This window comes from Emiliania huxleyi, assembly GCF_000372725.1.
Source record: "Emiliania huxleyi CCMP1516 chromosome Unknown EMIHUscaffold_133, whole genome shotgun sequence".
Taxonomy (NCBI): domain Eukaryota; phylum Haptophyta; order Isochrysidales; family Noelaerhabdaceae; genus Emiliania; species Emiliania huxleyi.
The window spans coordinates 31942-58622 of NW_005201259.1; the positions used below are offsets into that span (position 1 = coordinate 31942).

General features: G+C 64.3%; 11 protein-coding genes across 11 annotated transcripts; 4 read left to right on the forward strand and 7 right to left on the reverse strand.

The window, feature by feature from the left end:
- Window position 1: 1 nt before the first annotated feature.
- On the reverse strand, window positions 2-1266 carry EMIHUDRAFT_455100 (hypothetical protein; the record flags this gene model as incomplete). The annotated part of the gene is made up of 3 exons (XM_005788604.1): window positions 968-1266; window positions 602-878; window positions 2-158 (listed from the first exon to the last, which is right to left on the reverse strand). Coding segments are annotated over exons 1-3 (705 nt in total), but the record flags the coding sequence as incomplete, so codon positions are not given.
- Window positions 1267-1357: 91 nt separating this feature from the next.
- Window positions 1358-2398, forward strand: EMIHUDRAFT_455101 (hypothetical protein; the record flags this gene model as incomplete). The annotated part of the gene is made up of 4 exons (XM_005788605.1): window positions 1358-1653; window positions 1767-1935; window positions 2019-2141; window positions 2214-2398. Coding segments are annotated over 4 exons (771 nt in total), but the record flags the coding sequence as incomplete, so codon positions are not given.
- A 510-nt stretch (window positions 2399-2908) lies between these two features.
- On the reverse strand, window positions 2909-3715 carry EMIHUDRAFT_226514 (hypothetical protein; the record flags this gene model as incomplete). Its single annotated transcript, XM_005788606.1, has 4 exons — window positions 2909-2984; window positions 3114-3346; window positions 3476-3579; window positions 3679-3715. The coding sequence occupies 4 exons, from the start codon at window positions 3713-3715 to the stop codon at window positions 2909-2911; spliced, it is 450 nt and encodes a 149-aa protein (XP_005788663.1).
- A 5053-nt stretch (window positions 3716-8768) lies between these two features.
- On the reverse strand, window positions 8769-9779 carry EMIHUDRAFT_226515 (hypothetical protein; the record flags this gene model as incomplete). Its single annotated transcript, XM_005788607.1, has 1 exon — window positions 8769-9779. The coding sequence occupies one exon, from the start codon at window positions 9777-9779 to the stop codon at window positions 8769-8771; it is 1011 nt and encodes a 336-aa protein (XP_005788664.1).
- A 299-nt stretch (window positions 9780-10078) lies between these two features.
- On the forward strand, window positions 10079-10399 carry EMIHUDRAFT_226516 (hypothetical protein; the record flags this gene model as incomplete). The annotated part of the gene is made up of 1 exon (XM_005788608.1): window positions 10079-10399. One exon carries the CDS (start codon window positions 10079-10081, stop codon window positions 10397-10399), a length of 321 nt encoding a protein of 106 aa, XP_005788665.1.
- A 2050-nt stretch (window positions 10400-12449) lies between these two features.
- On the forward strand, window positions 12450-13118 carry EMIHUDRAFT_362529 (hypothetical protein). The gene has a single exon (XM_005788609.1). It carries the CDS (start codon window positions 12492-12494, stop codon window positions 12894-12896), a length of 405 nt encoding a protein of 134 aa, XP_005788666.1. The 5' UTR covers window positions 12450-12491; the 3' UTR covers window positions 12897-13118.
- An 825-nt stretch (window positions 13119-13943) lies between these two features.
- On the reverse strand, window positions 13944-15245 carry EMIHUDRAFT_226518 (hypothetical protein; the record flags this gene model as incomplete). Its single annotated transcript, XM_005788610.1, has 1 exon — window positions 13944-15245. One exon carries the CDS (start codon window positions 15243-15245, stop codon window positions 13944-13946), a length of 1302 nt encoding a protein of 433 aa, XP_005788667.1.
- A 4720-nt stretch (window positions 15246-19965) lies between these two features.
- EMIHUDRAFT_455102 (hypothetical protein) lies at window positions 19966-20865 on the reverse strand (the record flags this gene model as incomplete). Its single annotated transcript, XM_005788611.1, has 4 exons — window positions 20813-20865; window positions 20301-20695; window positions 20079-20169; window positions 19966-19976 (listed from the first exon to the last, which is right to left on the reverse strand). Coding segments are annotated over exons 1-4 (501 nt in total), but the record flags the coding sequence as incomplete, so codon positions are not given.
- Window positions 20866-20994: 129 nt separating this feature from the next.
- On the forward strand, window positions 20995-22245 carry EMIHUDRAFT_362530 (hypothetical protein). Its single transcript, XM_005788612.1, has one exon. The coding sequence runs from the start codon at window positions 21024-21026 to the stop codon at window positions 21873-21875; it is 852 nt and encodes a 283-aa protein (XP_005788669.1). The 5' UTR covers window positions 20995-21023; the 3' UTR covers window positions 21876-22245.
- Window positions 22240-23824, reverse strand: ACT-1. Its single transcript, XM_005788702.1, has 3 exons — window positions 23796-23824; window positions 23425-23694; window positions 22240-23311 (listed from the first exon to the last, which is right to left on the reverse strand). The coding sequence occupies exons 2-3, from the start codon at window positions 23661-23663 to the stop codon at window positions 22414-22416; spliced, it is 1137 nt and encodes a 378-aa protein (XP_005788759.1). The 5' UTR covers window positions 23664-23694; window positions 23796-23824; the 3' UTR covers window positions 22240-22413.
- Window positions 23825-25796: 1972 nt separating this feature from the next.
- Window positions 25797-26646, reverse strand: EMIHUDRAFT_110294 (putative actin; the record flags this gene model as incomplete). Its single annotated transcript, XM_005788613.1, has 2 exons — window positions 25797-25910; window positions 25987-26646. 2 exons carry the CDS (start codon window positions 26644-26646, stop codon window positions 25797-25799), a joined length of 774 nt encoding a protein of 257 aa, XP_005788670.1.
- Window positions 26647-26681: the final 35 nt, after the last annotated feature.

Below are 26681 nucleotides of genomic sequence, written 5' to 3' on the forward strand. Positions count from 1 at the left end.
TCGCCTCGACGGGCTCTGCTTCGCGTCATACTGCTTCGAGTGCTGGCGGCTCTCGTAGCCGGCGCCCGGCCGGTTGCCGGCGTACTCTCCGTCGTAGTCGTACCGCGTCGCGTAGTCGTCGTCCTCGTCCTCGTCCTCGTCGTACGGGTCGTCGGCCTACGCGCGGGTGTCAGCCTCGGGTCACAGCCTCGGGTCGCCTCGGGCTCTCTCGTCGCAGGCTGGTGCGGGTAAGTGCGGGGGGGGGGGGGGGGGGGTCCGGAAAAACCGACAGGAACCGGGACGGGGGGGGTCCAAAAAAACAACAAAAACGGGGACCGGTTGGGGCCCTTGGCTTGGGGGGGGGGGGGGGCCCTTCGGAAACCCCCTGGGGGGGTTTCCCTTTCCCCCCCCCCCCCAAAAAAGGGGAAATTTTTGGAAGGCCAGGCCCAAAAAGGCAGAAAAAAAAAACCCCCAGGCCCCTTTTTCGGGGGGGGGGGGGCTCTCCCAAAACCCCCGGGGGGGCTATGCCGGGGGGCGGTGGGGGCGGTGGGGGCGGTGAGGCGGCGCGGGAACCGTGTGCGGGAGGCGGAAGTTGCCGCGAGCGCGTGGCGAGGGAGGGGGCGCGCACCGAGGCCCACAAGGGCGACAGCCACCGCCACCGGGTGGGCGCCGACCTCCGTCAGGACGCTCGCGCCCAAGGCGGACCCGCCCAGCACGCCGCCGCCCGCCGCGCCAAGGCCCAACAAGGTTTCTGGAGGCGGCGGCGACGGCATCGGCGGCGGCGGCGAACGCAGCACCGAGGACTTCGTCGAGGGGCACGAGACGGTGGTGGCGTCGCGCAGGTGCTTGATGTAGTCCTCGAGGCGGCAGCGCGCCGTCTCGGGCTTGGAGAGCACCGCCTGGGTGCGTCAAGGACCGGTTTGTGGGTTGGTTGCTTGCGACACAGCTGTGGTCCGCGTGCCGGGGCTCTCTGCTATGCTATCGGCGCCTGCAACGTCACGCTATCGAACTCGTCCGCGCGGTCGGGGTGCTCGAGTTTAAAAGATGCCTGCTTGCTGTGCGGGATCGCCACGCCCCCAAGCAGCGAGGCGCCCTCGACTTCGGACTCTGGGATCTCGACTTGGCACGGCCCGAAATCGACGGTGACGACCGTGCCGCCGACCCACGGCGCGATGGGTATCCGGACCTCGGCGGCAACTTCGTTGTCGCGGTACACCTTCTCGACCTCGATCTCGCCGTCGAGGAAGGAGCAGGAGGACATCGAGGGTCGCGGGGTGAGCGCCCGCCCGCACGACAGGCCTGTGAACGGCGTCGACAAAAGGGAAAACTGATTTGTAATACGGGCGAGTGGGATGCGCGTGATAGTCTCTTCGCTCTTCTGGCCGCAGTCGCGAGATCTTGGGCGTGCCGGCTCCGCCTTCGTGTCCGCTCGACTCCACACACAAATGCTAGCGGTGAACAGACAGGCACGGGCTCTCGCCACTGTGTCGCTGCTGCTGCTGCAGGCCTCTTGCCTGCCGTGGCTCGACAACGCGACGCCCGGCTGGTTCGAGCCACCTTTGCCGTGGCTGATGAGGGCCGGCGGCGCGTGGGGCGTCGCGGCGGCCTGCTGCTTGCTCTACTCGGGCGCGCCACAGTGGCAGAGAACGGGCGTGGACCTGCTGCGAATCGTCGGTGAGCGGCGCAAGCACCGTGGCACACGCACGCACGCACATGCTCGCCGAGAGCATCGATCGAGAGCAGTCTTCAGCTAGCTCTGCTTTTGTAGCTGCTCGGTATCCGCACAGGCGTCGTCGCATTGGGCTGTATGCTCATTCTCTGCTTCTCTGCGATCTCCAGCGACGGGCGGTTGGGCAGCCCGCCCTCGTGCTACTCCTCAGCCGCTGCTGGCGGCCTGCCAGACGCTGTGCCTGTGCCTCCGCTGTGTGGAGCCTTCCCGACCCGCCTCTCGGCGTGGCGCGCCTGCAGCCCCCGCAACTCGCCCTTAACAGTCATGTACTACACCGGCCCTCCCCATGCTGATCTGTGTGTCGCGCAAGGTCGTTCGCTCTCCTGCTCGTCAGCCTGGCCGCCCTCCTCTCGCTCTCCCTCTCCTTGGCTTGGCGGGGGGCACCCCTCGCTGCCGCGCCCCTGCACGGCGGAGCACGGCCCAGCGACTACAGGCGGTCGCAGACGGCCGCGGTAGCCTGCGCCCGAGGAACGCCGCGTTAGCGAGGATCGCGATGCACGGGTAGGCTCGACGACGACGGAGGCTGGGGGCCCGAGGGTGCGCCGCTCTTCTCCCGCCGCGGGCGCCGCTCGTCCATGCGCTCTTCTCCGGGCGGCAAGCCGCGAGCCAAGCTGGCGCGCGGGTGGCGCGAGCACGAGGACGCCGACGGCTGCCCCTACTATCGCCACAGAAAGACTGGGCAGGTGCAGTGGCGGCCGCCGATCGACTGTCACCTAGGCGCGCCGGGCCACTGTTTACCCACACACACGGACTCCCTGCCGACAATTCGCTCAGAGCATTGGGCGTCTCATGTGTGTGAGCGAGCGTGAGCGGAACGCTGACTTGTGGTGTGTGTGATGCACGATAGGCGCGCTGGAGAGCGGCGCCATCACCGAGATTGCCCCCTCTGAGCAGGACGGCGGCGGAGGGGCGCGAGTCTCGAGCGGGTCGGATAGTGAGCCCGGATTCTTTTCGTCTTGATGGATGATGGTGTCAGAGATGGTTCGACGAGATGGTGTGCGCGCGATGTATTAACTATTATGAATCGTTGACTAACTCCGTTGAGGCTTGAGCGTTGTCTCTCTTCAGCTCATACTCATTATTTTGAGAGAGTCTTTTTTGAGTGTTTTTAAGTTTTATCGTCTCCGTGCTCCGACTAAACACGTAGGAACATACGGTACTCAAACTCACCGCAGACGCTATTTTTGCGGATCACGTCGTTCAGACCCCCCCCTTCCGGAAGAGCAGCAGCGGGCGTTTCGCCCCGCCGCGCGCGCCTTGCGCAAACCCAGGACCTCTGGCGCCGTGCGCTCCGACTGCTGGCGCCGCTGCTGGCGCGGCGGCGGTCGCGGGCGGCACGGCCGCGGCGGCGGAGAGCTCCTCGCATGTGGCGAAGCCGATCTCTCCGAGCAGCAGCTCGCGAAACTGCGGCGGCTTGATCTGGATGGCGCCGTAGTTCCGCAGCAGGTGCGGCGCGAGGCCGGCGTTCTTGCGGTACGACGACCACGGCTGCGGCTCGAGGAGGAAGAGGCCGCCCGGCCGGAGGGCGGCGTGCACGCGGCGGAAGAGGCACTTGAGGCCCTCGTCCCCAAAGTGGAGGTGGACCCACTTAGAGGTGGAGAGGCAGAGGACCGTGTCGAAGGCGCCGCGCAGCTCGCCCTACGAAGAGGGGGCGAGGCGGTGCGTGAAGGCTGCTGTGCACGAGGGCGTGGGAGGCGAGCTGGGCGGAAAGGCGTGCGGTGAGGTCTGCGAGGTCTGGGAGGTGGTGTGTGTGCGAGGGGGGCTCACCTCGCCCGGTGTGCCTTCCGAAGGCGGCTCCTGCGCAATGTTGAGGTGCGCGAAGCGGACGCTGCGCGGGTAAGCGGCGCCCGGCTCGAAGGGCGTCGACTCGTCTGTCGCGCTGCCGAAGCGGACCACGCAGGAGGGCGGAGAGGCAGCCGCGGCCGGGGCCGGGGCCGCCGCAGGGGCGGGGGACGGGCCGGGGGCGCGACCGAGCAGCATGGCCCGAAAGTCGTCGTTGGTCAGCATCGGGTCGGCGGTCTTGCTCGCGGCGGGTGCGGCGGTGGGTGCGGCGGCAGGCGGCGGCGCGACGGGGGGCGGCGCGACGCCCCCGTCGGGGACGAGGAGGGTGCGCGCGCGGCGGACGAGGGCCGCGTCGATGTCGAGCCCGGTCATGGAGCGGACTGCGTAGATGCGCGCGACAGACGCAGTCAGCAGCCCCGCGTTGCAGCCGATGTCGCAAACGTCGCGCCCCCGGAACCACTCGGCGCGGAAGCTGCCCAGCCGCGCGTCGACGGGCGAGCCGTGCCCAAGTGAGGCGGGCACCAGCCGGTACGAGTAGTAGTTGTCGTAGTTTCCGTACACAAAGGCAGCCTTTCGCCGCCCCGGCCCGCGGCCCGCCCCGCGGCCCGCCGCGCCACCCCCACCCAACGCCCGAGCAGCCGCGCCTCGGCCTCGACCCGCCCAGCACCCGACTCGCCCACCCGCCGCAGCGAGTGGCGTCGCGGAGGCAGTGCCCGCGCCATACTCCGCCGCCGCCTCGGCCGCCGCCTCCGACCCCTCCACCCTCGTCCCGGCCAGTCGAGCCGAAGTAGGCGCCTCCGTCCCCGCAGCTGCAGCCGCCGCGGCCTCGGCCGCCTCGGCCTGCTTGCGCTTCTGTCGCTGCGCCTTGCGCCGCAGCGTGTCGCGCGAGCCGGTGCCCGTGGCGTCAGCGGTGATGGCCGGCGCCGCTAGCCCCGACTCCGCTGTCTCGGGTGGCCCGGCGCGCTTCCTCTTTGACCCGCCTCGCTTTTGGCCACTCTTGGCGCCGCTCGCTTCGACGCCACCCGACGCCCCCTCCTCCCTCTTGCGCTTGTCTGCGCTGCCCGCTCGGCCGCTTGCACTGCGGCTGCATCCGCCGCCCTCTCCGCCGCCCTCTCCGCCGCCCTCTCCGCCGCCCTCCCCACCGCCGCCACTCTCCGCCTCAGCCACCTCGTGCTTGCGCTTGCGCTTCCGCGACTTGCTGCTGCCTCCCTCGCTGCCTCCATCGCTGCCCCCCTCGTTGCCTCCCGTGCTGCTTCTGTTGCTGCCGCCCTTGCTGCTTCTTTTGCTGCCTCCCTTGTTGCCGCCCTTGCTGCTCCCCTTGCTGCTCCCTTTCCCGCCAACCTCTCCTGCGCGCTGCTCTAGCGAGGCAAACGCGTCTCGCCCGCCGCTGCGCCGGGCGTCCTGCGGCCTCTCCTGTCGCCCGCCCGATTCCAGCACAGGCACGCGCCTGCCGTGGTAGGGGTCCACTTCAAAGGCGGCGCGAGCCGTCACCGCCGCCGCCATGACGGGCGCTGCAGCCGCCGTAGAGGACGCCGTGGCGGCGGCGAAGCCATCCGAGGAGCCAGCCTCGCGTGGCGTGGCGGCGCTGCAGCCCTCCTTGGCGGCTCCCTTGGCCTCGCGCCGCGCGCGGCGCTTCACGTCGCGCCGCGCCGCATGCCCCGATCGCTCGAGCGAGCCGTCGGCAGCCATGCGGTAGACTTTGCCGACTGCAAAGCCGGCCGCGTGCAGCTGTGCGGGTGAGGCTGCCGGCGGAGGTCCCTTGCGACGCAAGCGCTTGGGCGCGCGGCTGCTTCCACTCGCTCCGTCGACCTCGGGCGGCACAGGGTCAAAGCTGTCCCACTCTCTCGCGGCTGCCGCTGCGGCGGCGGCCGCCGGAGGCGCGCCCTCCGCCTCGCCAGCCTGGCGCGAGCCCCAGGTGTGGCCAGCGCCGCTCTTCGCAGCGGATCGGCGCTGGTTGGCGCGCAGGTGAGCGTGGACAGCGGCGGAGAGGTCTGCGCATGGCTCGCGCCGGAGATGACCGCAGGAATCCAGCATTCTTTTTCTACTTGTTATTGAGAAGAAAATACCGGCTCCGCTGGTTCACATAAACGCACAACCCCGGGCCCGAAATCGCACAGAAACAGTCACGCAACACAGGGTCCCAGGGAAGGCAACAGGAGAATCGTGCTTTTTCAGTGTATGTTTTTGGGTTGGGTTGTTGCGTTTGGGTTGGGTTGTTCCGCGTAAGGTTGGGTCGTCGGCGCGAAGGGTGAGGTCTCGACCGCCGCCGCTCACGCCAGCGGACGGCCACCATCGGTGATTTTGGCTTCGCCACCGTTCAAAGCGTGCGCAATGCGCTCGCCGGCATCGAGCGAGCACGCCTGTCCGACGAGTGGCTTGCTGTGTGGACGCCTTCTTGTGGCTCTCGTCGAGAGCGTTTTGCGTCCCGGCGGGTGGGAGAGCATGTCGTCTGATGTGTCACTGTGTGCGTCACATCGGTCTTGATAACAAGCACGGTCGATCCGTCGAAGCGATACACTCGTTCCTATCACGCTGGAAGGCTTGCACGGAGCTCTGTGCCGGCACACAGAAGAGCCGTGCGGCAAGAGAAGAGCTCGATGGGGAGCGAGAACCGCCAGAGGTGCTCACCCAGGTTTCGGAAGTCCGCCTTGATGCGGTCAGTTCCCCCCAGGTTTGACCGCGCAGCTCGCAAGACTCGTCGAGCACTCGCAGCCTTTCTGCGCCACTGCGCCTCTCTGACTCTGCAAGCTATGCGGGAAGAGCAGTTTATCCGCAATATATCGACGAGTTCGAGAGAGCCACAGGCTTTCGCTCGGGAGGGATTGAGTGCATCGCGACAGACTTCAGGTTACACCTGAAAATCTGACGGTTCTCGCTCCCCATCGAGCTCTTCTCTTGCCGCACGGCTCTTCTGTGTGCCGGCACAGAGCTCCGTGCAAGCCTTCCAGCGTGATAGGAACGAGTGTATCGCTTTGACGGATCGACCGTGCTTGTTATCAAGACCGATGTGACGCACACAGTGACACATCAGACGACACATGCTCTCCCACCCGCCGGGACGCAAAACGCTCTCGGCGAGAGCCACAAGAAGGCGTCCACACAGCAAGCCACTCGTCGGACAGGCGTGCTCGCTCGATGCCGGCGAGCGCATTGCGCACGCTTTGAACGGTGGCGAAGCCAAAAACACCGATGGTGGCCGTCCGCTGGCGTGAGCGGCGGCGGTCGAGGCCTCACCCTTCGCGGCGACGACCCAACCTCACGCGGAACAACCCAACCCAACCAACCCAACCCAAACAACCCCACTGAAAGCACGATTCTCCTGTTGGGCCCTCAGCCTGTTCACAGCCTTGTTCCGTGCGAGCCCTGGAGGCCCTGCCTGGGGATGGGGGGAGACTACCCGCGGGCCTAGAAGGCCCGCGCTTCACAGCTGTCTGCCCTGCTCCTTTAGGTGCTCTTAGTATGTTCAGATTGTCGAGTTGTACCCCTCTCTCTGTACCCCGTCCAGAGTGCAGAGAGAGCTTTGTTTGGCCTTTGCTAGCAGATTGCTACATCATGGGTTTTTGTCTTCTCTCTGGCACTCTCGCTCCTCTAGTCGGTGCGACGCCACCGACATACCCCTTCTCACCGAAGGGGCAACCAGTTTGTGCCATCCCGTGTGCAGAAGCGGGGGAGAAATCAGCACACCTGAGCCCTGGGCCTGGCCTCGACAGACACCTCGACACCGAACCTCGACACCGACTCGACACCTCGACACCCCATGCCAACTCGACAAACTCGACACCCCTCGACACCCCTCGACACCACGACACCCCTCGACACCATCTAGGCTGGGACCATGCTCGCCGGTGTCAAGGTGCCAAACTCGACACCTCGACACCGCTCGACACCGCTCGACACCGCTCGACACCGCTCGACACCGCTCGACACCGCTCGACACCGCTCGACACCGCTCGACACCGCTCGACACCTCTGATGATCCTAACACAGCAGAGACGTAGACCCATTGGAGTCACAGAGTTAGAAAATCAGGGTTGCAGCAGCAATCAAACTTGGCTGGCAGTGCTTTCATCCCTCAGTTGCAGCCTCTTAAGTTCTAGCTCAAGTTGCAGCTCAGTTGCACCCCTGCAATGACCAATGTAGCAACCATGGCAGTACTCAGGTAGCCCTCAGGTGCTGCGCAGCACCTTGTACAGTGACAATGATCCTCACACCAGTGAGCTTGTGCCATGAGTGCAGACCTGTGGTCCATTGCGCTTTGTGCACTGGCGACGCTGCAACGGCGACGCTGGCAGCGGCGGCGACGCTGCTGCGATGGGGTACTGTAGCCCTTAGCTGCTGGACAGCACCTTGTGCAGTGGCAATATCCACTGACTCATGGCACCAGCCTGTGCCATGAGCGCTGTGGTCAGTTGCGCTTTGACCTTTGTGCGCCGGCGACGCTGCAGCGGCGACCGACGACGCTGCAGCGGCGACGCTGCTGCATGTGGGGTGTGCTGTAGCCTTAGGTGCTGCGCCTGTACAGCACCTTGTGCAGTGGCAATGACTCCTGGCGCTAGTGAGCTTGATGTCCTCAAATGTCCACAGAGTATACTGGTTGTGCTCACAGGTTGTGCTACGGTACATCAACAGGGGTGCAACTTTGAAAGGCTGCAACTAAGGGACGAAACAGCTTTGCAGCTGCGGCCCAAGTTTTGTTATGGGCTGCAACTGCATCCTGCCACCTTGGATACCTCGACACCTTAGACGCTAAACACCTTGACAACACTCGACACCCGCTCGACCCGCTCGACCCGCTCGACACCCTCGACACCACTCCTCGACACCTCGACACGGACAAGCATGGTCCCAGCCTAGACAGGCCTCGATGGGCCTCGACACAGGCCTCGACAGGCCTCGACAGGCCTCGACAGGCCTCGACACCTCTATCCCTCGACAGCAGCACGACACCCTCGACACCGAGCCTCGACACCTCGACACCAGGGCTCAGCGGCACACTTTTGCGCCGCCCCCCGCAAAAAACGGCGCAGATCTTCGCCGGCGGCGCACTTTTCGGCGCAGATCTGCGCCGCCGCCGGCGCGCAGAAGTGCCCGTTTTCTCCCCCGTTTCGGCACACTCTGCGCCGCCTCACCACATAGGGGTTGGCACACCACATACTGGTTGCCCCGTTGCCCCTTCCTACCCTTATAAGTCTCTCGTGTCCGCCATTCCGGTTTCCGCGTTTTATGAATGTAGAACGTCCCAGCTGAAAACCTCCTAGGAGTCCTAGTCACCTCCGACCTAGCCCAAAAAGGAACCGTTCAGGAACTGGCTCGCCAACATGAGAGGATACAACGCGCCGTCCGCATCGTAGAGCTCCACATTGTAGATGACAACGACCGCAGCGAACGTGAGCGACCACACGAGCGGGACCAGTCGTTGCAGCGAATTCCACTGGCCCATCGGCGTGAACGGGTACTCGTAAAGGAGCATGCTCACAAGGCCCATCGCCGGCACGGCCCACAGCAATCTGACGGTCAACGCGCTCTTCATCACGATAATCATGACCAGCTCACTCAAGCTCAAAAGCAAGCCGACTCGCTTGACGAGCTTCTTGCACGCGGCGTCCGCGGCCTTACCGACGTACATCACCGAAGACCCCGCCAGGCTCGCGTCAGTCCATTTGTAGGTTTCTACGAGCTGGAGCGCCGTCTCGTCGAGGTTCATAATGAATTTCCCGACCAGGGCTGTCGTGGCGAGCGAGTAAAAGTTGAAGTCGGTGTTGAGCGCAACCTTTGCTGCCGTGGCAAATATGAGCATGGGGAAGATCATTCCGACCAGTACCACGAACGCCGCCTCTCCCGCAACAATCACCCAAATGCCTGGGACCCACGATCCCGCCTTCTTCAGCTTCGGGCGGGCTCTCAGCAGACTGCGTAGCAGCAGGAAGGTGTGCGCCGCCTCGCTGAAGGCCGTCATGCCCAAGAGGCTCGCGAGCTGAAGGAAGGGGAAGAGGAGGAGGACCACGACGAGGCAAATGTGGGAGAGGACGTCCAGCTTGCCAGAGTGGGCGTCAAACGTGCTGCCCCAAGAGAAGTCGGTCGAGTTGCCCTGCACGAGCGACACAAAGTAGGTGTTGATCGATCCCAACGTGAGGCAGAATTGGATCGTGTGCGTGAGGACGAGCAGCGTCCATGCCAGCAGGGCGTCCCTGCCCTTGAGCGTGCCTTGCAGGGTCGCAATCATCGCCGTCGAGGCGAGACCGTTGGGCTTGAAGGTGATGAGGTCTGAGGTATCCGCATCGGCGGGCATAGACCGCTTTGGTGCCAGCGTGCACGGAGTCGTGGGGAGCGTCCACTGTAGCGTGCATGCTCGCATCCCTCGGCGGGTGTGTGAAGCACAAGACTTGCGCGGCCGGGGAGTGGACGAAGGCTCAAGGCGATGCTAAGACGGACAGCAAGCAGTCGCTTTCGCCGCAGCGCCGCCCGCCCGTCGTTGGCGGCCCAGGTTGTTACAATTGTACGGATTTGCGCAGGTAGATGATGACTAGGCAGACGCGCGAGGCGCGTCCATTTCTTTCAAATTAAATAAATCAGCCGGATTTCTCTTCGATGCGGGCGCAGGAGCTCGCGATGACGAACGGCGACGGCTATCGGGTGGTGGAGACGCGCCCGTGGGTGAACCCGCTGGCGCGTGGTGCGGGACCCAACCCGCTGGCGCGTGGTGCGGGACCCAACTTTCCGGCGCGTGGTGAGGGACCCGACGCCGACCAGGAGGACTTTGCGCTCCGAGAGTGGCTCCGGTGCTCCTTCGAAATGTGCATGAGCGATCGCGACCGCGAGGTGGTGGGGGAGGCGGCGCGGGACCGGGAGCGGATCCGCCCGGTGGATGGAGGAGGCGGGGAAGATGCTGGAATGGGACTGGGGGAGTGAGCGGCTCGCGGTTGCCGAGTCGTGCCTGCCATCCCGTGTCGCGGAAGCGAGGCGGCTAGTGGCACAGGAGCTCTGGGTGGTGGGGTGGGACCGTGGGAGTGTGTGGGTGCCCGCGCCGCCTAGCTCTGCGGACGGGCCCCTCCACCGCCCTCACGTACAGGTCATGTAGTCCCCACAATCGCTGTCGTGGGATCGCTTGTCATGTGAGAGAGTGCGTTGTGTTCTTAAGTGAAAATTCTTGGCTAATTTCTCGCTTTCTCTCTTTGAGGGAGTTTTGTTGTAAGATTCTCTCTTTGTGAAACATTTCCGCCGATAACGATTGGGGTGGGGGCCCCAACTCGTGAAAGGCCACTAGTTTCTCGAAGCCACTCACACGAGGACTCACCTCCATGACACTTCCATCTTCTCCCCGGACCTCGCAGCTCGCTGCGTGTGGTTTTATTTATCATGGACGCTATGGCGTCTAGGACGCGCCTGTCTTTCACCGCCTCGTTTAGCGAGCGCTCTGCATGGCAGCGTGCTCCTCTTTTGCTGACCGCCAGAGCGGCGGCAGCACAGATTTCTTTTCTCCATGACCGTGTGGCCGATCGGCCACGAGCCGCCTCGGGCGGTCAGGCTTCAGCCAGCGGCGCCTCCTGGTGGCGCCTCCGGTCGGCCACGCTTGCCGCCGCAGTTCGGCTTGGCTACAGCTCCAAGCGTGGCTACGCGCAGGTCGGCCCCTTTGACGGGACGGGCACCGCCTCTCGCCAGGCCATCCCGAGAGCGCCTGGTCCCGGCCGGCGCACTTCCGATGCGCGCCGCGTTGAGGCCGCCGGGCATCGGATGCCGCACGCCTACGCCCGCCCTTGTTCCGGGGGTGGGCGCGAGGCTCGCGCCCTCGGGCCCCGTCCCTGCGCCATCGAGGGCTAGCGTGGCTGCCTCCGCTCTTCCCCCAGCGGAGCTGACGGCGCGCGGCCGTCCTTTCGGGGCCGCTGGCCTGGGGCCTGCGCCCTCCGCGCAGCCCTCCATTTCGTGCCGTCAACGAACATCTTCTGCCGTCGGCCCGTCGGGCGACTCCCAACGCGGGAAGAGGCGGCGAGCGTCAGCCGAGGAGCGCGAGGCGATGTCCTCGCACGCCGACGTCCAGGCGTACCAGCTGGATCGAGCCGCGAGATGGCTGGCCGCCCAGCTGCCTCCGTCCTCTGTTTTCGACCTCCTCGGGGGCGAGCAAGGCCTCGCCCAAGTCCCCGACGACTCCGAGAGGATGGAGGCCCTCGTCGCCACCGTCAAGCTCAAGGGTGGGGCGGACGGCGCTGTCCTCGGCAACGCCAGGCGCTCGCTCGAGCGGCTGAGGGAGTTCGCCCTCGAGCGCGGCCTCCCGGATGGAGGACTCCCCGCTTCGCCTGTCCTCCTTAACCGCTTTCTGATTTGGGTCGACGCGAAGGCGCGCTCGGCGAACAGGGGATCGCAGGGCGGGGCGACAGTACGTGACGGGGTGCGCTCCGGGCTTTTGTTCCTAGCTCGCCACCTTGGGCTTCCCATTTCCATCGGGTCCGTGGTGGCGGAGGCCGCAGCGCCGCCGGGGAGGAAGTTGCGGCGCGAGCGCCGCTCGGGCTCTCTTCCTATCAAGGTCTACTGCCACTTCGAGGAGTTGGCCGCGTCTCCTGTCGACACGCCCGCTCGCTTCTTCGCCCGGTCGATCGTACTGGGGCTGTTCTCGAGTCTTCGAATGGTGGACATCCTCCGGGCGTGCATCGGTCCCCTCGAGGACCTGCAGTGCGTCATGCTCGTTACTTCCTTCTCCAAGGACGGCGCGCCGATCGACGTGTACCTTCCGGCGGAAGGCTTCCTTGGCGCGTGGGCATGGTGGCCCGAGCACCGAGCCGCCCTCCTGGGCCGGCCATACTTGCTGCCCGCCTTCGCGGCGCCGCGCGGCTACGCGGGAGACGTCCGCTACGCCTCCGACTTCCTCGTGGACGGCCGCGTCGCCCCCAAGGCGCACGCAGTCCGCTCGCTCTACGTGCTCTCGTCCGAGCCGCCGCTGCGCATGGGCCAAGAGCGGTGGTCGGAGCTCGGCTGCACGCCCCACTCGTCTCACGGCTCTCCAGCCGACATGGGGGCCGTCGTCTCTCACCACGCGCCGCCCGACATCGCCTTCACGCCTCAGGACGAAAACGAGATCTGCCATTGGCGTCGCCGCGCCCACGCCAATAGCGGCGACGGCGAGCTGACGCTCGAGGGCGCTATCGCGCATCTCGCTCCGCGGCGGCGCGGCCATGCGGGCGCTGCGCCGAGCGTCGCGGCCCCTCCGGCCGTCGCTGCTGACGACCAGAGCATGCGTGTTCGGTACACGGCGGGCGCCAACCGCGAGGGCCGCCGCCGGGCGCAGCTTCGTGTGCGGCGTCGGTGGATTCTAGCCGTTCGCCGTGGTCTGGCGCGTTTCGGGCGGCCGTGGACCGATCTTCCTGGCGACCGCTCCGACTACGACATTCTCGTCGATCTTCCGGCGGCGCCGTAGCGCGCGGGCCTCGTCCCTCTCTCTCGTCGGGTCTCGTCCCGCGTCCCTGATGGGCTGTCGCGCACATCCGTCCCTCTCTTTCGTCTTCATTGGGTGTCGAGTCCCCTCTGCTCTCGCTCCTCCACTCTCTGCTTTGGGATGTTAGCGTGCTCTCGTACCGTGAGTACTCTCCATGTGTGGAGTCACGAGTCTCGTACGCATGACGGACCCTTTTACCATTCCAATGTATCCTCACTCGGATACTAGGATGTGTGAAGCGAGATAAACTAGTCCGCCGATAACGATTGGGGTGGGGGCCCCAACTCGTGAAAGGCCACTAGTTTCTCGAAGCCACTCACACGAGGACTCACCTCCATGACACTTCCATCTTCTCCCCGGACCTCGCAGCTCGCTGCGTGTGGTTTTATTTATCATGGACGCTATGGCGTCTAGGACGCGCCTGTCTTTCACCGCCTCGTTTAGCGAGCGCTCTGCATGGCAGCGTGCTCCTCTTTTGCTGACCGCCAGAGCGGCGGCAGCACAGATTTCTTTTCTCCCACCCACCCTCTCCAACGTGGGGTCGACTCGTACTACACAAGACTGCTCTCGTCGAATCTAATCCACAATCTCTCTCATCATGCGGCGGAGACGTGCCGCGATGATGTCGCCATGGCACCGCTTCGGCGCGCATGCGCACACCAGCCGGATTTGCTCCCCAGCCAACATGCGCTTGAGCACTCCTGCGAACGCATCCTCTCTCCGCTCTCGGGTGACCTCTCTCGCGCCCTCGTCGACCGCCAACGGCGGGCAGCGGCGCCCTGCAGCCTCACTGGCCGTCGCCCTCTCCTCTAGTATCTCTCGGTAGCCGTCTACGACCGCGTCCCTCTCTCTCTCTCCTCTCATCACCAGCGGGTTACCGAACGGCGAGCCCCGCTGGATGTCGACGTCGCTCGGGGAGCGCTGGCGGCGATGGTGCTTGTTCACCACCACCACCGACCTATGATCATTCTGCCGAGGTCACACGCGTCTCCCGGCGTGCCAACGCGCTGGGCGGCGCCATGCGTGCCCCTACTCTTCGTTAGCCGCGGGCGCCTCCGAGCGCTCCGCCGTCTTCTTCTTCATCTCGGGCGGGTGGCGGTACTCGTTGCACCTGCGCTGCCGGTACGCGTGGCACGCGCCGTCCTTCTTCCAGGCGGGGCAGATGGGCAAACCCTCCCACGATGGCTGGCGGGGCTTCTTCCCCCCCTTGCTCGCGGTGGGCTCCTTCGCGGCTTGCGCCACGTCCTTCTTCGGCGGCGCAGGCGCCTTTCGCTTGTCCTTGCGAGCCGCGATGAGCTCGGCGGAAGCCATCGTGGCGACTAGCGCCGCCGTCAGGCTTCCGCGCCGCGCCGAATGCTGCGCGATCAGCTCATTCCAGATGGACCTCGCATACTCCTCCTGCTGGCTCGGGGCCAGAGGCCCGAGCGCAGCGACGACGCGGTCTACCGCAAGGTCCGCAATCGACGAGTTCAGCGCCGGGGCACGCTTCTCCGTCTCGCCCGTGCTCGTGTCCATCACGTCGAGGGTCGCCTCGTCGCAGTCGGCGAGTGTGGCGTTCGCCGGCAGCGGGCCCGCGTATGCGATGGCCAGCGCGAGGAGGGCACTGATGAGGTCTCCCAGTGGCGATTCGCGCCCCTTGGCGACCTCTTGCTGCCGCCCCGCCGCCACCACCTTGGAGAGCTGCGGAAGGGGCGGCGGAGCCTCGCCGTTGTCATACGGCGAGAAGGCGACTACCATATCCTTGGACGGGAGGTGGTAGGCGTCGCGGGGAGCCGCCCGCTGGGCCTGCCACCAGACCCGCGCGGAGGCGAACTTCTCGAGGTCCTTCTCCTCCTTTGTACGGGATGGAGCGGGCATCGGGGCAGCCGGCGCCCTGCCTCCGCTCACCTCGGTTGGCGTCTGCGGGAGCGTCGTCGAGGAAGAGACCAGCAGGGCCCGCGCCTTCTCCTCCGCCTCGGCGAGGTTGCGGAGTTGCTTGATCAGCTGGCGAAGCTGGCCCTTCGCCCAGCTGCCGGTCCAATCGACCCCGTCAGATGTCACCTTCCAACCTCCCTCGGGCTCCTCGATGTCGCGGAGCTGGGTCAGGACGTCCTCAAGCCACGCGTTGGTGAGCTCTCCGCCCTCATCTTCGAGGGCGGAGAGCTGGCGAGCCGCCGTCTTGGGCTGATCCTCCGTCGTCAGCTCAGCGGCGCGCTCCGCGAGGATGGCGTACTCGGGCCGGGCACCGTCGCTGCCCATGAGGGCGATCTCGTTTCCCTTCTCTTGCGCCTTGGAGAGGGCGACGAGCTTCTCTGCGATGGTGGGCGGGTCGTCGTTGCCTGCCTGAGCCATGTTCCGAAGCGCAGCAAGCGTCACTTGTGGGCGTGTTGTGATAAGGAAGGTGGAGCGCCCTTTATTGAGGTCGTTCTCCGTCCCTCCTTGCTGGATTCTCCGGTCTGCTCTTTCGCCTCTGTTCTGACTTGTACCTCGTCTCAAGCTTCTGAGCTGCGTTGCGCAGGCCATCCCGCTTCTCTTTCTACGAGGAATTTCTTCTTTACGGCGCTTGTTCTATCACGCCGCCACGAAATTTGGTTCTCCGTCCAGGAGTCCTTGGCCTCTCCCAGCCAGCACGCCTGACGACTCTCGGGCAGCCATGCTGGCACAAGTTCGCGCCGAGCGCGAGCGCATGCGCTCCTCCAAGGTCTACACAAAGTCGCTCGCGATCCTGTCGGCGCTCGCGCTCTGTGTCGGCCACCGTCGGCCGACGGCAGCGGCCGAGCCTTGGGCTCTACAAGCCAAGGCGCGCATGCCTCATGATCCGGCCGATTTCCCAGCCGCTCGTGCTGTGGAGGTCGCCTCTCAGATATCTGAGGCTATGGGCATGGTTCACCCCCTCGACCAGCTTCACTCGTCCCTGCCGGATGACGTGCGGGCGGCGGCGGAGTGGTTGGTTGCGTCTGGCTCGAACGCTCACAACCTCCGAAAGGGGAGACTCTCCTCGATAGCGAAGGTTGCGTCTGATCTGCTCGGCTGGTCCACACACTTTGGCGGTTTCTCGCCAGCTCACCTTCGCGAAGCGAAGCCGCCTCTTCCTCATTATGCATTCGCGTCCTGTGTTGCGGACGCCATTGGATGGCCTGACGAGGGACTCTTTGAGGACCTAGTCCTTGGCGCCCCATGCGTCGGCGGCTGTCCAGACAGCGGTGTCTTTCGCGAGTACGAGCAGCCTGCCTCGGTGGCGATGGACGAGCTTGCACACGGCGACTGGAATCGCAAGGTCGCTGAGAGCCTCTTCGCTCTCCGTGGCAAACCCGAGAAGCGACCCGATCTAGTCGCTCTCTGGGATCGGACTCAGAAGGAGGTTACCGATGGTTGGGCGTCTCCCATCGGTTCTGTCGCTTCGATCGATGATGTCGCAGAGATCGACGGCCACCTCGGTGGTCGTGAGGCTTGGCGATGCTCGATGCGCTTTGGCGTATGGCAGAAAGGCAAGCTTCGACCGTGTGACAACTGTCGTGACAGCCTTCACAATGCTGCTACTTCCCTCTTTGAGCGGCTCGTCACGGACACGGCCGACTTTCCGGCTCGTGCTGCCGCGCTTTTTGCCGAGTTAGTCGGCGAGGCAGCCTCCTTCTCGATGCTCCTAGGAACCGAGGACATCGAGGCCGCGTATCGACGCGTGCCGTGTAGCCAACCGTGGTACACGATCTTCGCCCAGTTGGATCCGTCCACTGGCAGGGTCTTCTTCTTTCGCCTACAAGGCTTCAATTTTGGATTGAAATCGGCCGTCATACAGTTCAATAGACTCGCCGAGTTTATTTGTCGCGCCTCTGTGAGGCTTCTCCCCGTCGTGGGCTCTCACTTTTTCGATGACTTCGCCATATGCGAGCCCTCGTTTGCGGCCGGCGGCCAGTTCTTTCTGCGGGAGTTCTCAGCCCTCTTGGGCTTCCCTTTCTCGGGCGCCAACGTGGGCGACGATAAATCGTCATTGGCTGCTCTGGTGAACACCTACTTAGGTGTGGTCCACGACTTTAGTTCGTTCTCGACCCGTCGGCTGGTTCGTTGCTCCGTCTCGAGCGCGCGAGTGGAAGGGATTGCTGAGGCGATAGATGCCATCTTGGCCGCGGGCTCGTTCGACGGGTCGCGAGGCGCGGCCAAGCTATGCGGTCAGCTCCAGTTCTCAGTGTGCTGGTCTGCCTATCGCTTCGGGCGTGCCGCCCTCCAGCCCCTGTACAGAGCTGCACAAGGGTCCCGAGGATCCAGCTTCCCAGAGTCGCTGCGTCGCGCTCTTCTCTTCTTGCGCGGGCTTCTGGCCGACACTAGTGGTCGGTCTCGCCTGCGGCCGAGGACGATCTGTTTGCTTCGGCGGCGACGCCGGCGCAAGCCCGTCCTAGTCTGGACAGACGCGATGTGGTCGCCCTCCGAGGACGTCCCTGCTCGGATTGGCTTCGTCGTCTTCGTCCCCGACGATGAGGGCGAGGGCGGGTCATGGTACCACTCCTCCCTTGCCGTTCCGGAGGACTTCATGCGCCTCTTTGCTGTGCGCCTCCAGTACATCGGCCAACTAGAGCTCCTCGCAGCCGTTGCCGTTTACTACTCCATGCCGGACGTCTTCCGTGACCGTCGCGTCTTTCACTTCATCGACAACGCGTCGGCTCTCGCGTCCATCGTCAAGGGCTATTCTAGCTCCGATGACTCGGCGCGCGTCGTCCACAGCTTCTGGGCGCTGGTCAGCGGGCTGTCAGCCGATGTGTGGATGGTCTACGTGCGCTCAGAGGCTAACGTAGCCGATATGCCCTCGCGTGGCGACCTCTCATACGTCACCGCCGTTCTCGGCAGCGAGGAGCGGCCTACAACCTTGCCGCCCATCGAGTCTTGGGGCTCTGTGGCAGGGGCCCTCGCCGTCGCTGAGCCTGCTGGCTCCGAGAAGGAGAACGTGAGGCGCCGTCGGCGTTAGCGCTATTCACAGCGCTGTGTCGAAGGGGTGAGCGGGCGTGTACGCCGGCCCCTCTCTTTAGTCTGGGTCTGAGGCGCGAACCCTTTCGGCGACGCGGCCGGCCACAGGACGTCGAGGATTCCTCCGGACCTGTGGTTCGTCCAAGCTGATTGAGTCCCAACCCTCCGCCTTTAGTGGCAGGACCCCAGGGGATGTTAGCGTGCTCTCGTACCGTGAGTACTCTCCATGTGTGGAGTCACGAGTCTCGTACGCATGACGGACCCTTTTACCATTCCAATGTATCCTCACTCGGATACTAGGATGTGTGAAGCGAGATAAACTAGTTTGGAAAACAAAATAATTCGGGCCAGGCAAATGATCTGAGGGCGGCGTCGCAGGACGGGGCAGAAGAGAACAACGCGACAGAGGAGGAAGTGACAAGGGAGAGAACGACGAGGGTGGGACGACCGCGTGGTGGCATGAAGGTTGCAGCGAGAATCAGCGAGAGACTGCGAAGAGAGATAGGAAGAGGCAGACTCCCTAGGGTGGGCGACGGATAGCGCACCACACACCTCTCCTTAAAATCCCTGTGGGCGGCCGTCGCATAGAACGAGGCCGAGGAGAGCGATGAGTCAGAGGATGAAACAGCAGGAGAGAGAACGACGAGAGTGGGAGTAGGTAGGTAGGTAGGAAACATACAGATAGACCCTCCAATACCTCCAACCTGATCGGTCGTGCTGACCGCCGACAGATCACTCCACAGCAGACAGGCCGACGTCTGTACGCGGCCGGCCGGGCGAGAGGCTTGACACGATCCGACCCTGCGACCGTGACGCTGCTGGTCTAGCTATCAGACATGCACTGCTGACTGCTGCCACGATGTGCGACCGGTCCTGGCCCACTTGGCGGCCTTCCCGGTCAGTGGTGAGGCGCAGTTCAGAGCTGTCGATGGCGCGATGCCGCACTGGTCCCACATTGGTGACACGAGACCACCAAGTTTGCCGGTCCAAGAGAGAGGCACCGGCGCTGTCCTGAGAAGGTGCGTGGTCCCTCTTGACTGCCCATGCGCGCGAGGCTGTGTAGGCATAGCCTCGAGAGTGCCAGCAGCCAATCCGAGGCAGTTTGTGACGGGCATTGCGTCAGAAGCGTGCACGCAGCTGGAAGGACACCTTCCTACTGGCCGTACGATCAGGTCGTCACTGAATGCTGGATACTAAGGCCGCGAGCTATGCGGGTGATCAATTGTGCAGCATGGCACGGTCAGCAGCGCCGACAGGCTGTCGCAAGGCGTGATAGCATGGCCGCAAGTACGCCGAATTCCCATGAAAATTCCCGGATTCCGGAGCGCTCCGGAATCCGGGAGCGGGCGCAGCCAGCTCCGGAAGGCCGCCTCCGGAAGCGGCGCTCGCGCTGAGCGCCGCTTCCGGAGGGGGTTCCGGAGGCCGGCAGCCGGCGCAGCCGGCTCCGGAAGCCTTCCGGAAGGGTGAAAATTGGGTGCGGCGCGGCCCGCTCCTGTCTACACGGGTTCTCCGCAAAATTCCCGGCATTTTGACGAGTTGGCCTAAAATTTGGCTGATTTTGGGCCCAAACCAGCCTCAGACTCGGCTCAGAGCCAAAAATTTGACGATTTCCACGGAGTTTTCTCGGGAAAATAGAGAGGAAAAGAGAGGGTGCTGTAGAGAAAAAAGGAAAGGAAAACAGACGGGGTGCGAGAGGAAAACCTCGTACAGCCTAACCAAGGGTGCGCCGTCCCTTTAGGCGGGATTTTCTAGAGACCACGCCTCACTTTTTCACAGGGGGGGGATCCGTCTGGAAAAAGGATGCTAGGATGCTTTTCGCTGCACATGCTCGAGGCGAGGGCTTGTGCTGTGAAAGCAGGCGTGGTCTCTAGGTACCCGGGACTGGATCCTGATATAACAGTACTAGCCCGCCTCAACCCACTTTACCCATGTACATACTATTATACTACTAGTACTCGAGTACCTTGGGGGTTTTTGCTAAGGTGTAGATCAGGTTCCACACCATCGTCCCACACGTAGCTCAGCGGTCAGGTGAAAAGGGGTTTTTGCTAAGGGCCTCCCACACACGCCACCCACACCGGATATGTCTTGGGCAAGTATTGCACTTTTCTTTCGTTTACAACAAGCCTCGTGCATACAATTAACACATGTATTCCTAAAAAACTCTCTCTCTACAATTATTATTTTTATTCGAAGTATTATTAGAACTATTATTATTCTTATTTGCACCGCTGAGCTCGCCGGCCTTGTCCTTGCCCGCCTTGTTCTCGGCGGTGATGCGGTCGGCCTCCTTCTTGTGCTCGTTGATCTCCAGAAGCAGCTGCGTGCAGGCAGCGGTCAGGCGACGGTCGGGCGGCGGTTAAGGGTGATCAGGGGGTGACCAGGGGGGGAGGGCGAGGGCGCTTGCGGGTGTGGGCTGGAGAGGAAGAGCGAGGGAGCTGCGCCGCCCACCTGCTGGAACTCAGTGAGCGCCACCTCGGACTTGGTGCCCTCAGTGCCGGCCTCGGCCGGCTCGTTGTGCTCCATCCTCGGCGTCCAGAGGTGCTTGTTGGCGGCGAGCTGGCGCTCGATCCAATGGATGATGGCCTGCTCGTCCTTCGGCCAGGCAAAGGTCTTGAACGCCGGTGACTTCTTGACCAGCGTGACGATGGACTCCCACTCCTCCTTGCGGTTGTACTGACGCTCCTGCTCCCCTTGACGTTCGCGTGGTGGGTCATCCAGGCCTTGACGCCCGAGAAGCTGACCTGCTGAAGCATGATCTCGGCGCGGAAGTCGACGTTCCACTTCATCTGCTTCTCCGTGGTCGCGGCCGGCAGCACCTCGGTAGGCTCGACGTCGATGGGATCCTGTCGGCAGCGGGGCGGCGGGCGGGCGGTTCGGTGAGATGAGAGGCGCTGCCGAGCGCGGAGTGAGCGTGGGGGGTCCATCGGGGATGGCTGGCGGCCGGGGGCGCGAAGCTACACCGTCATGCTCGGTGTCGGTGGGTCCCACGGATTGAGCGTGTAGGTGTGTGGTCGTGAGGCTCCCACGCCACGAGTCCCAGATCCCACACGTGGGAGCCCGCCGTGGGACGTTTGTGGGAGCTTAGCAAAAACCCTCTCCTATGTACTCGCCTACGAGTATACTCGCCCAGGGCCCACAGGCCGACGAGCACACTCCTCTCCTTAAATCCCGATGTTACGTCTATCCCTCTTGCTCCTGGTCGGGCCACTGGACGCGCTCCGCGTCGCTGTGACCGGCGCTGGCGGCCAGACGGGGCAGCACGCCTTCCGGAAGCTGCTCGCGCTGCCCGAGTTTGAGCCGGTCGGGATTGTGCGGAGCGAGGAGAGCAAGGCGGCGCTGGTCAAGTCGGGTGTGCCTGCCGATGCGGTGACCGTGGCCGACGTCACCGACGAGGCCGCCATCGCCGCTGCGCTCGCCGGCTGCGACGCTCTCATCATTGGCACCAGCGCCAAGCCGGCGCCGAGCGGAGAGACGGACGAGTCGACGGGCCGCCCCATCTTTGGCTTCCCGAACGGCCAGCCGGAGGCCGTCGATTGGCTCGGCCAGAAGTCGCAGATCGACGGCGCCAAGGCTGCCGGCGCGATCCACGTCGTCCTCTGCTCCTCGATGGGCGGCACCGACCCGGGCAACATGCTGAACGCGCTCGGGCGCGAGAGCTTGCCGGACGGCTCGACGAAGGGTGGCGACATCCTGCTGTGGAAGCGCAAGGCGGAGAAGTACCTCATCGACAGCGGCGTGCCGTTCACCATTGTCCACCCGGGCGGCCTCCTCAACGAGCCCGGCGGCAAGCGGCAGCTCGTCCTCGGGGTCGATGACGAGCGGACCGTCGGGGAGCGGTCGATCCCGCGCGAGGACGTGGCGGAGGTGCTGGTGCAGGCGCTGCGGATACCGGCGTACCGCGGCCGCTCCTTTGACCTGCGGAGCATGAACGAGGGCGAGGGGGCGGTCACGACTGACTTTGCGGCGCTGCTCGACGAACTCGGCGGCAGAGACTGCGACTACTCTCTCGGCAAGATGGCGTAGAGCGAGAGGACAGGTCGCGTGGAGCCGGGTCGCGTGCTCGTCTCTAGCGTGCTGGGCCGGGAAGCATCTCGACCGCCACACCCGCACACATCGAGAGTCCAGCTCGCACAGCGCCATGTAGCAGCGGTGCCGCGCTGCTTGTGCCTCGCGCGCGTCGCGGCTGGCAATGGGGCTGCCCGTCCATGTCCATGTCCATGTGTGCCCCCATCGCCCCCCACGCATGCCCGCGCGCCGGCGGCCTGTCGCTGTCGCGCCTGTCCCCGTCTCCCAGTGTGTGACTGTGACGTGTGAGCGGCGCCGTGTCCTCGTCTGTCGAGCCGCAGACGGCAGAGCGGACAGCTCTCGGAGTCGAAAACGCGAAACATGCTGCACCAGATTTTTTTCAAGTTTGGAAGGAGATCATAGTTCACAGAAACCACTGTAAGATACATTGCGCGCGCGAGCCGCCCAGCGCCCCGCCCCGCCGCCCTGCGCCCCGATGGCGATGCTCGTGGCGCAAGCCGAGCGCGCGTCTTACCGCACCCCCCCCTCTATTTCGTCACAGCTCAGAAGCACTTGCGGTGCACGATGGACGGGCCCGACTCGTCGTACTCCTGCTTGGAGATCCACATCTGCTGAAGGTGGAGAGCGAGGAGAGGATGGAGCCGCCGATCCAGACCGAGTACTTGCGCTCCGGCGGCGCGATGATCTTGACCTTCATCGACGCGGGCGCGAGGGCGGTGATCTCCTTGGACATCCGGTCGGCGATGCCGGCGTACATGGTGGTGCCGCCCGAGAGGACGACGTTGGCGTAGAGGTCCTTGCGGATGTCGACGTCGCACTTCATGATCGAGTTGTACGTCGTCTCGTGCACGCCCGCCGACTCCATCCCCAGGAAGGAGGGCTGGAAGAGCGCCTCGGGGCAGCGGAAGCGCTCGTTGCCGATGGTGATGACCTGGCCGTCGGGCAGCTCGTACGACTTCTCGAGCGAGGAGGAGGAGGCGGCGGTCTGCATCTCCTGGTCAAAGTCGAGCGCCACGTACGCCAGCTTCTCCTTGATGTCGCGCACGATCTCGCGCTCGGCGGTGGTGGTGAAGGAGTAGCCGCGCTCGGTCAGCAGCTTGACCATCCAGTCGGTCAGGTCGCGGCCGGCGAGGTCGAGGCGGAGGATGGCGTGCGGCAGCGCGTAGCCCTCGTAGATGGGCACGGTGTGCGAGACGCCGTCGCCCGAGTCCATCACGATGCCGGTCGTGCGGCCCGACGCGTACAGCGAGAGGACGGCCTGGATGGCGACGTACATGGCGGGCACGTTGAAGGTCTCAAACATGATCTGCGTCATCTTCTCGCGGTTGGCCTTGGGGTTGAGCGGCGCCTCGGTCAGCAGGACCGGGTGCTCCTCGGGTGCCACGCGCAGCTCGTTGTAGAAGGTGTGGTGCCAGATCTTCTCCATGTCGTCCCTGTGCGAGGGGGAGAGGAACCGGAGTCGGCACGAAGCGGGCTGGTTGGCGGCCGAGGGAATCGAAGATTTGCCTGGGGAAGTGGGCTCAGGGGCTTCTCAGCGGGCGCGCACCAGTTCGTGACGATGCCGTGCTCGATCGGGTACTTGAGCGTGAGGATGCCACGCTTGGACTGCGCCTCGTCGCCGACGTACGAGTCCTTCTGGCCCATGCCGACCATCACGCCGGGCTGGCGCGGGCGGCCGATGATGGAGGGGAAGACCGCGCGCGGGGCGTCGTCGCCCGCGAAGCCCGCCTTGCACATGCCGGAGCCGTTGTCAACCACAAGCGCCGCAACTTCGTCGTCAGCCATTTTTGTTGTTTGGAAGGAGGAGTTGGGGTGCCTGAGGCGGGGCGAGGGGGCGTCCGGCGGTGAGCGGGTGCGCGGCGGTGCGTGGATCGGGTCGGGGGGCGCGCGTGCTCGGGGGCGAGAGGGTGGCGGCGCCGAAGTCGGATACCTTTGAGTGCTCGCCGATTGCCGAGCGTGGAAGCCGCCGCGTCTTGCGGGTTTGTTTCTTTTTTCGTGCTCGTTGGCTTTCCCTCCACATACTACACACTACACACAGTGTACTAGCACTGCGCATCCCGCGCCGTGCCCCCAATGTCAATACTCGAGCTTCCTTGTGCTCAATCTTGTCGTCCTACGTCCCTTGCGAGCGTTCGCGTGAAGCCCAGTGTTTTGATCCTTTACAGTCCTACATAGAGCCAGCCACCCTCCGGCTCTGAGCCTCCGCGCTCAAACGTGGTACCTTACGGTGAGGTGCACTCCACCCCCGAGGTCATGCTCATGGCGGACATCTCAGAGAGAGATTTTTAGCAATACCAAACAAGTTGTTTTGTTTGACATCTCCGCCACGCCCAGCAGGCAGCAGCGAAAAAATGACCAATCTGATCACCGACTACTCTGGCGATCCCGTCACTCTCGACGACAACCTCGGCCTGCGCCCTCGCGCCCGCGCCGTCTCCGGCCTGTGCCCCTGCGCCCGCGCCATCTTCGGCTCAGCGCCGCCCATCATCCAGCTCGCCCTCTCCATCGCCACCTCCATCTTTGTCGTCACCGTCGACTTTGTCCACTACTTTCTCACTGCCGCCCGCCAGCTCGTTGTGTGCGCTCGCGAGCGGTTCACCGCCGCTTGCGCTCTCTCTGCGGCCTGCGTGGCTGCATGCGGCACAGCGTCTTCTGCCGGGCGCGCATCTGAATTCGTACCTGGTAGGCCATCGCTTTGCTGATGAAAGATCAGGCGCCTGAATGGCGACAGTGAGCGTCTCCTACTTATGGATTGCGCTCGAGGTCCGAGGAGCGCAAGAGCGCGCCGCAGGCGAAGCGATTTTTTGGCTGGCAGCCTGTTTCAGTTTATCTTGTGATCACGCTCGAGCCTGTGAATAGGCCCCGGAGGCCTCAACCCCCAACTAAAGGGTTGAGGGGGGGGGCTCAACCCTCAACCCCTCAACCACCCCTCTGGGTAGAATTTCTAAAATGGCGCCGGAGGCTCCCCGGGCCGTCCGCGCACAGTCCACAGAACCTTTGTCTAAAAACAAAACAAGAAAATCGATGAGTCACCACTAGGGGCTGGGGGGCTCCGATCTCCATCTCCCCAGTACTCTCCAATCCTCCAGCGTCGCTACATCTTAGGCCGGATCCAGTCAGATCTCCGATCTCCATCTTCAATCTCCAATCTCCAACGTCGTCATCTTAGGCCGGATTCAGTCAGATCTCCGATCTCCATCTCCAATCTCCAATCTCCAATCTCGATTCGGGGGCCCGGGGGAGGAGGGGGGCTCAAACCTTCAAGGAGATGCGCTATGGATTCATTCACATAGCAAAAGGATCTCCACACTCTTTTCGCGCCATTTTGCAATCTCCAGTCGGCCCACACGATCTCTAGGCGCCTTTGGCGCGAAGTCAGAATCTCCACCTCTGTCGCAAGATCTCAAGCGACTGCACGCACCAACTCGAGATCTCAGACTCCTCTCGAGCATCTACACCGGAGAAGATTTGCCTCCACCAGCCTCTTCAATCTACTGCTGCTCTTGGCAGGAGATTTGCCACTTAAGAGATCTCTAAAAGGCATCTACGATCTACAATCCAAGGATCTTCCGATGTTGCGCAGAGATTTCCATGTATGCGCCCCCCACGCATGCCCGCGCGCCGGCGGCCTGTCGCTGTCGCGCCTGTCCCCGTCTCCCACACTGTGTGACTGTGGGACGTGTGAGCGGCGCCGTGTCCTCGTCTGTCGAGCCGCAGACGGCAGAGCGGACAGCTCTCGGAGTCGAAGCTCGAAACGCGAAACATGCTGCGATCATAGTTCACAGAAACCACTGTAAGATACATTGCGCGCGCGAGCCGCCCAGCGCCCCGCCCCGCCGCCCTGCGCCCCGATGGCGATGCTCGTGGCGCAAGCCGAGCGCGCGTCTTACCGCACCCCCCCCTCTATTTCGTCACAGCTCAGAAGCACTTGCGGTGCACGATGGACGGGCCCGACTCGTCGTACTCCTGCTTGGAGATCCACATCTGCTGGAAGGTGGAGAGCGACGAGAGGATGGAGCCGCCGATCCAGACCTGTGCGCGAGGAGGGGAGTGGGCGGTGAGAGAAGCGTGGGGAGGCGATGGGGCGCGCGAATGGGGCGCGCGGCACCGAGTATTTGCGCTCGGGCGGCGCGATGATCTTGACCTTCATCGACGCGGGCGCGAGGGCGGTGATCTCCTTGGACATGCGGTCGGCGATGCCGGCGTACATGGTGGTGCCGCCCGAGAGGACGACGTTGGCGTAGAGGTCCTTGCGGATGTCGACGTCGCACTTCATGATCGAGTTGTACGTCGTCTCGTGCACGCCCGCCGACTCCATCCCCAGGAAGGAGGGCTGGAAGAGCGCCTCGGGGCAGCGGAAGCGCTCGTTGCCGATGGTGATGACCTGGCCGTCGGGCAGCTCGTACGACTTCTCGAGCGAGGAGGAGGAGGCGGCGGTCTGCATCTCCTGGTCAAAGTCGAGCGCCACGTACGCCAGCTTCTCCTTGATGTCGCGCACGATCTCGCGCTCGGCGGTGGTGGTGAAGGAGTAGCCGCGCTCGGTCAGCAGCTTGACCATCCAGTCGGTCAGGTCGCGGCCGGCGAGGTCGAGGCGGAGGATGGCGTGCGGCAGCGCGTAGCCCTCGTAGATGGGCACGGTGTGCGAGACGCCGTCGCCCGAGTCCATCACGATGCCGGTCGTGCGGCCCGACGCGTACAGCGAGAGGACGGCCTGGATGGCGACGTACATGGCGGGCACGTTGAAGGTCTCAAACATGATCTGCGTCATCTTCTCGCGGTTGGCCTTGGGGTGAGCGGCGCCTC

Excerpts from the sequence above, each read along its gene's own strand:
- EMIHUDRAFT_362529 (XM_005788609.1), top strand. The coding sequence starts at position 12,492 with ATGGGGGCCGTCGTCTCTCACCACGCGCCGCCCGACATCGCCTTCACG.
- EMIHUDRAFT_362530 (XM_005788612.1), top strand. The coding sequence starts at position 21,024 with ATGTTACGTCTATCCCTCTTGCTCCTGGTCGGGCCACTGGACGCGCTC.
- ACT-1 (XM_005788702.1), bottom strand. The coding sequence starts at position 23,663 with ATGGCTGACGACGAAGTTGCGGCGCTTGTGGTTGACAACGGCTCCGGC. Across the intron at positions 23,312-23,424 it reads CACGGCATCGTCACGAACTG|GGACGACATGGAGAAGATCT; the intron begins GTGCGCGCCCGC and ends CCCCTCGCACAG.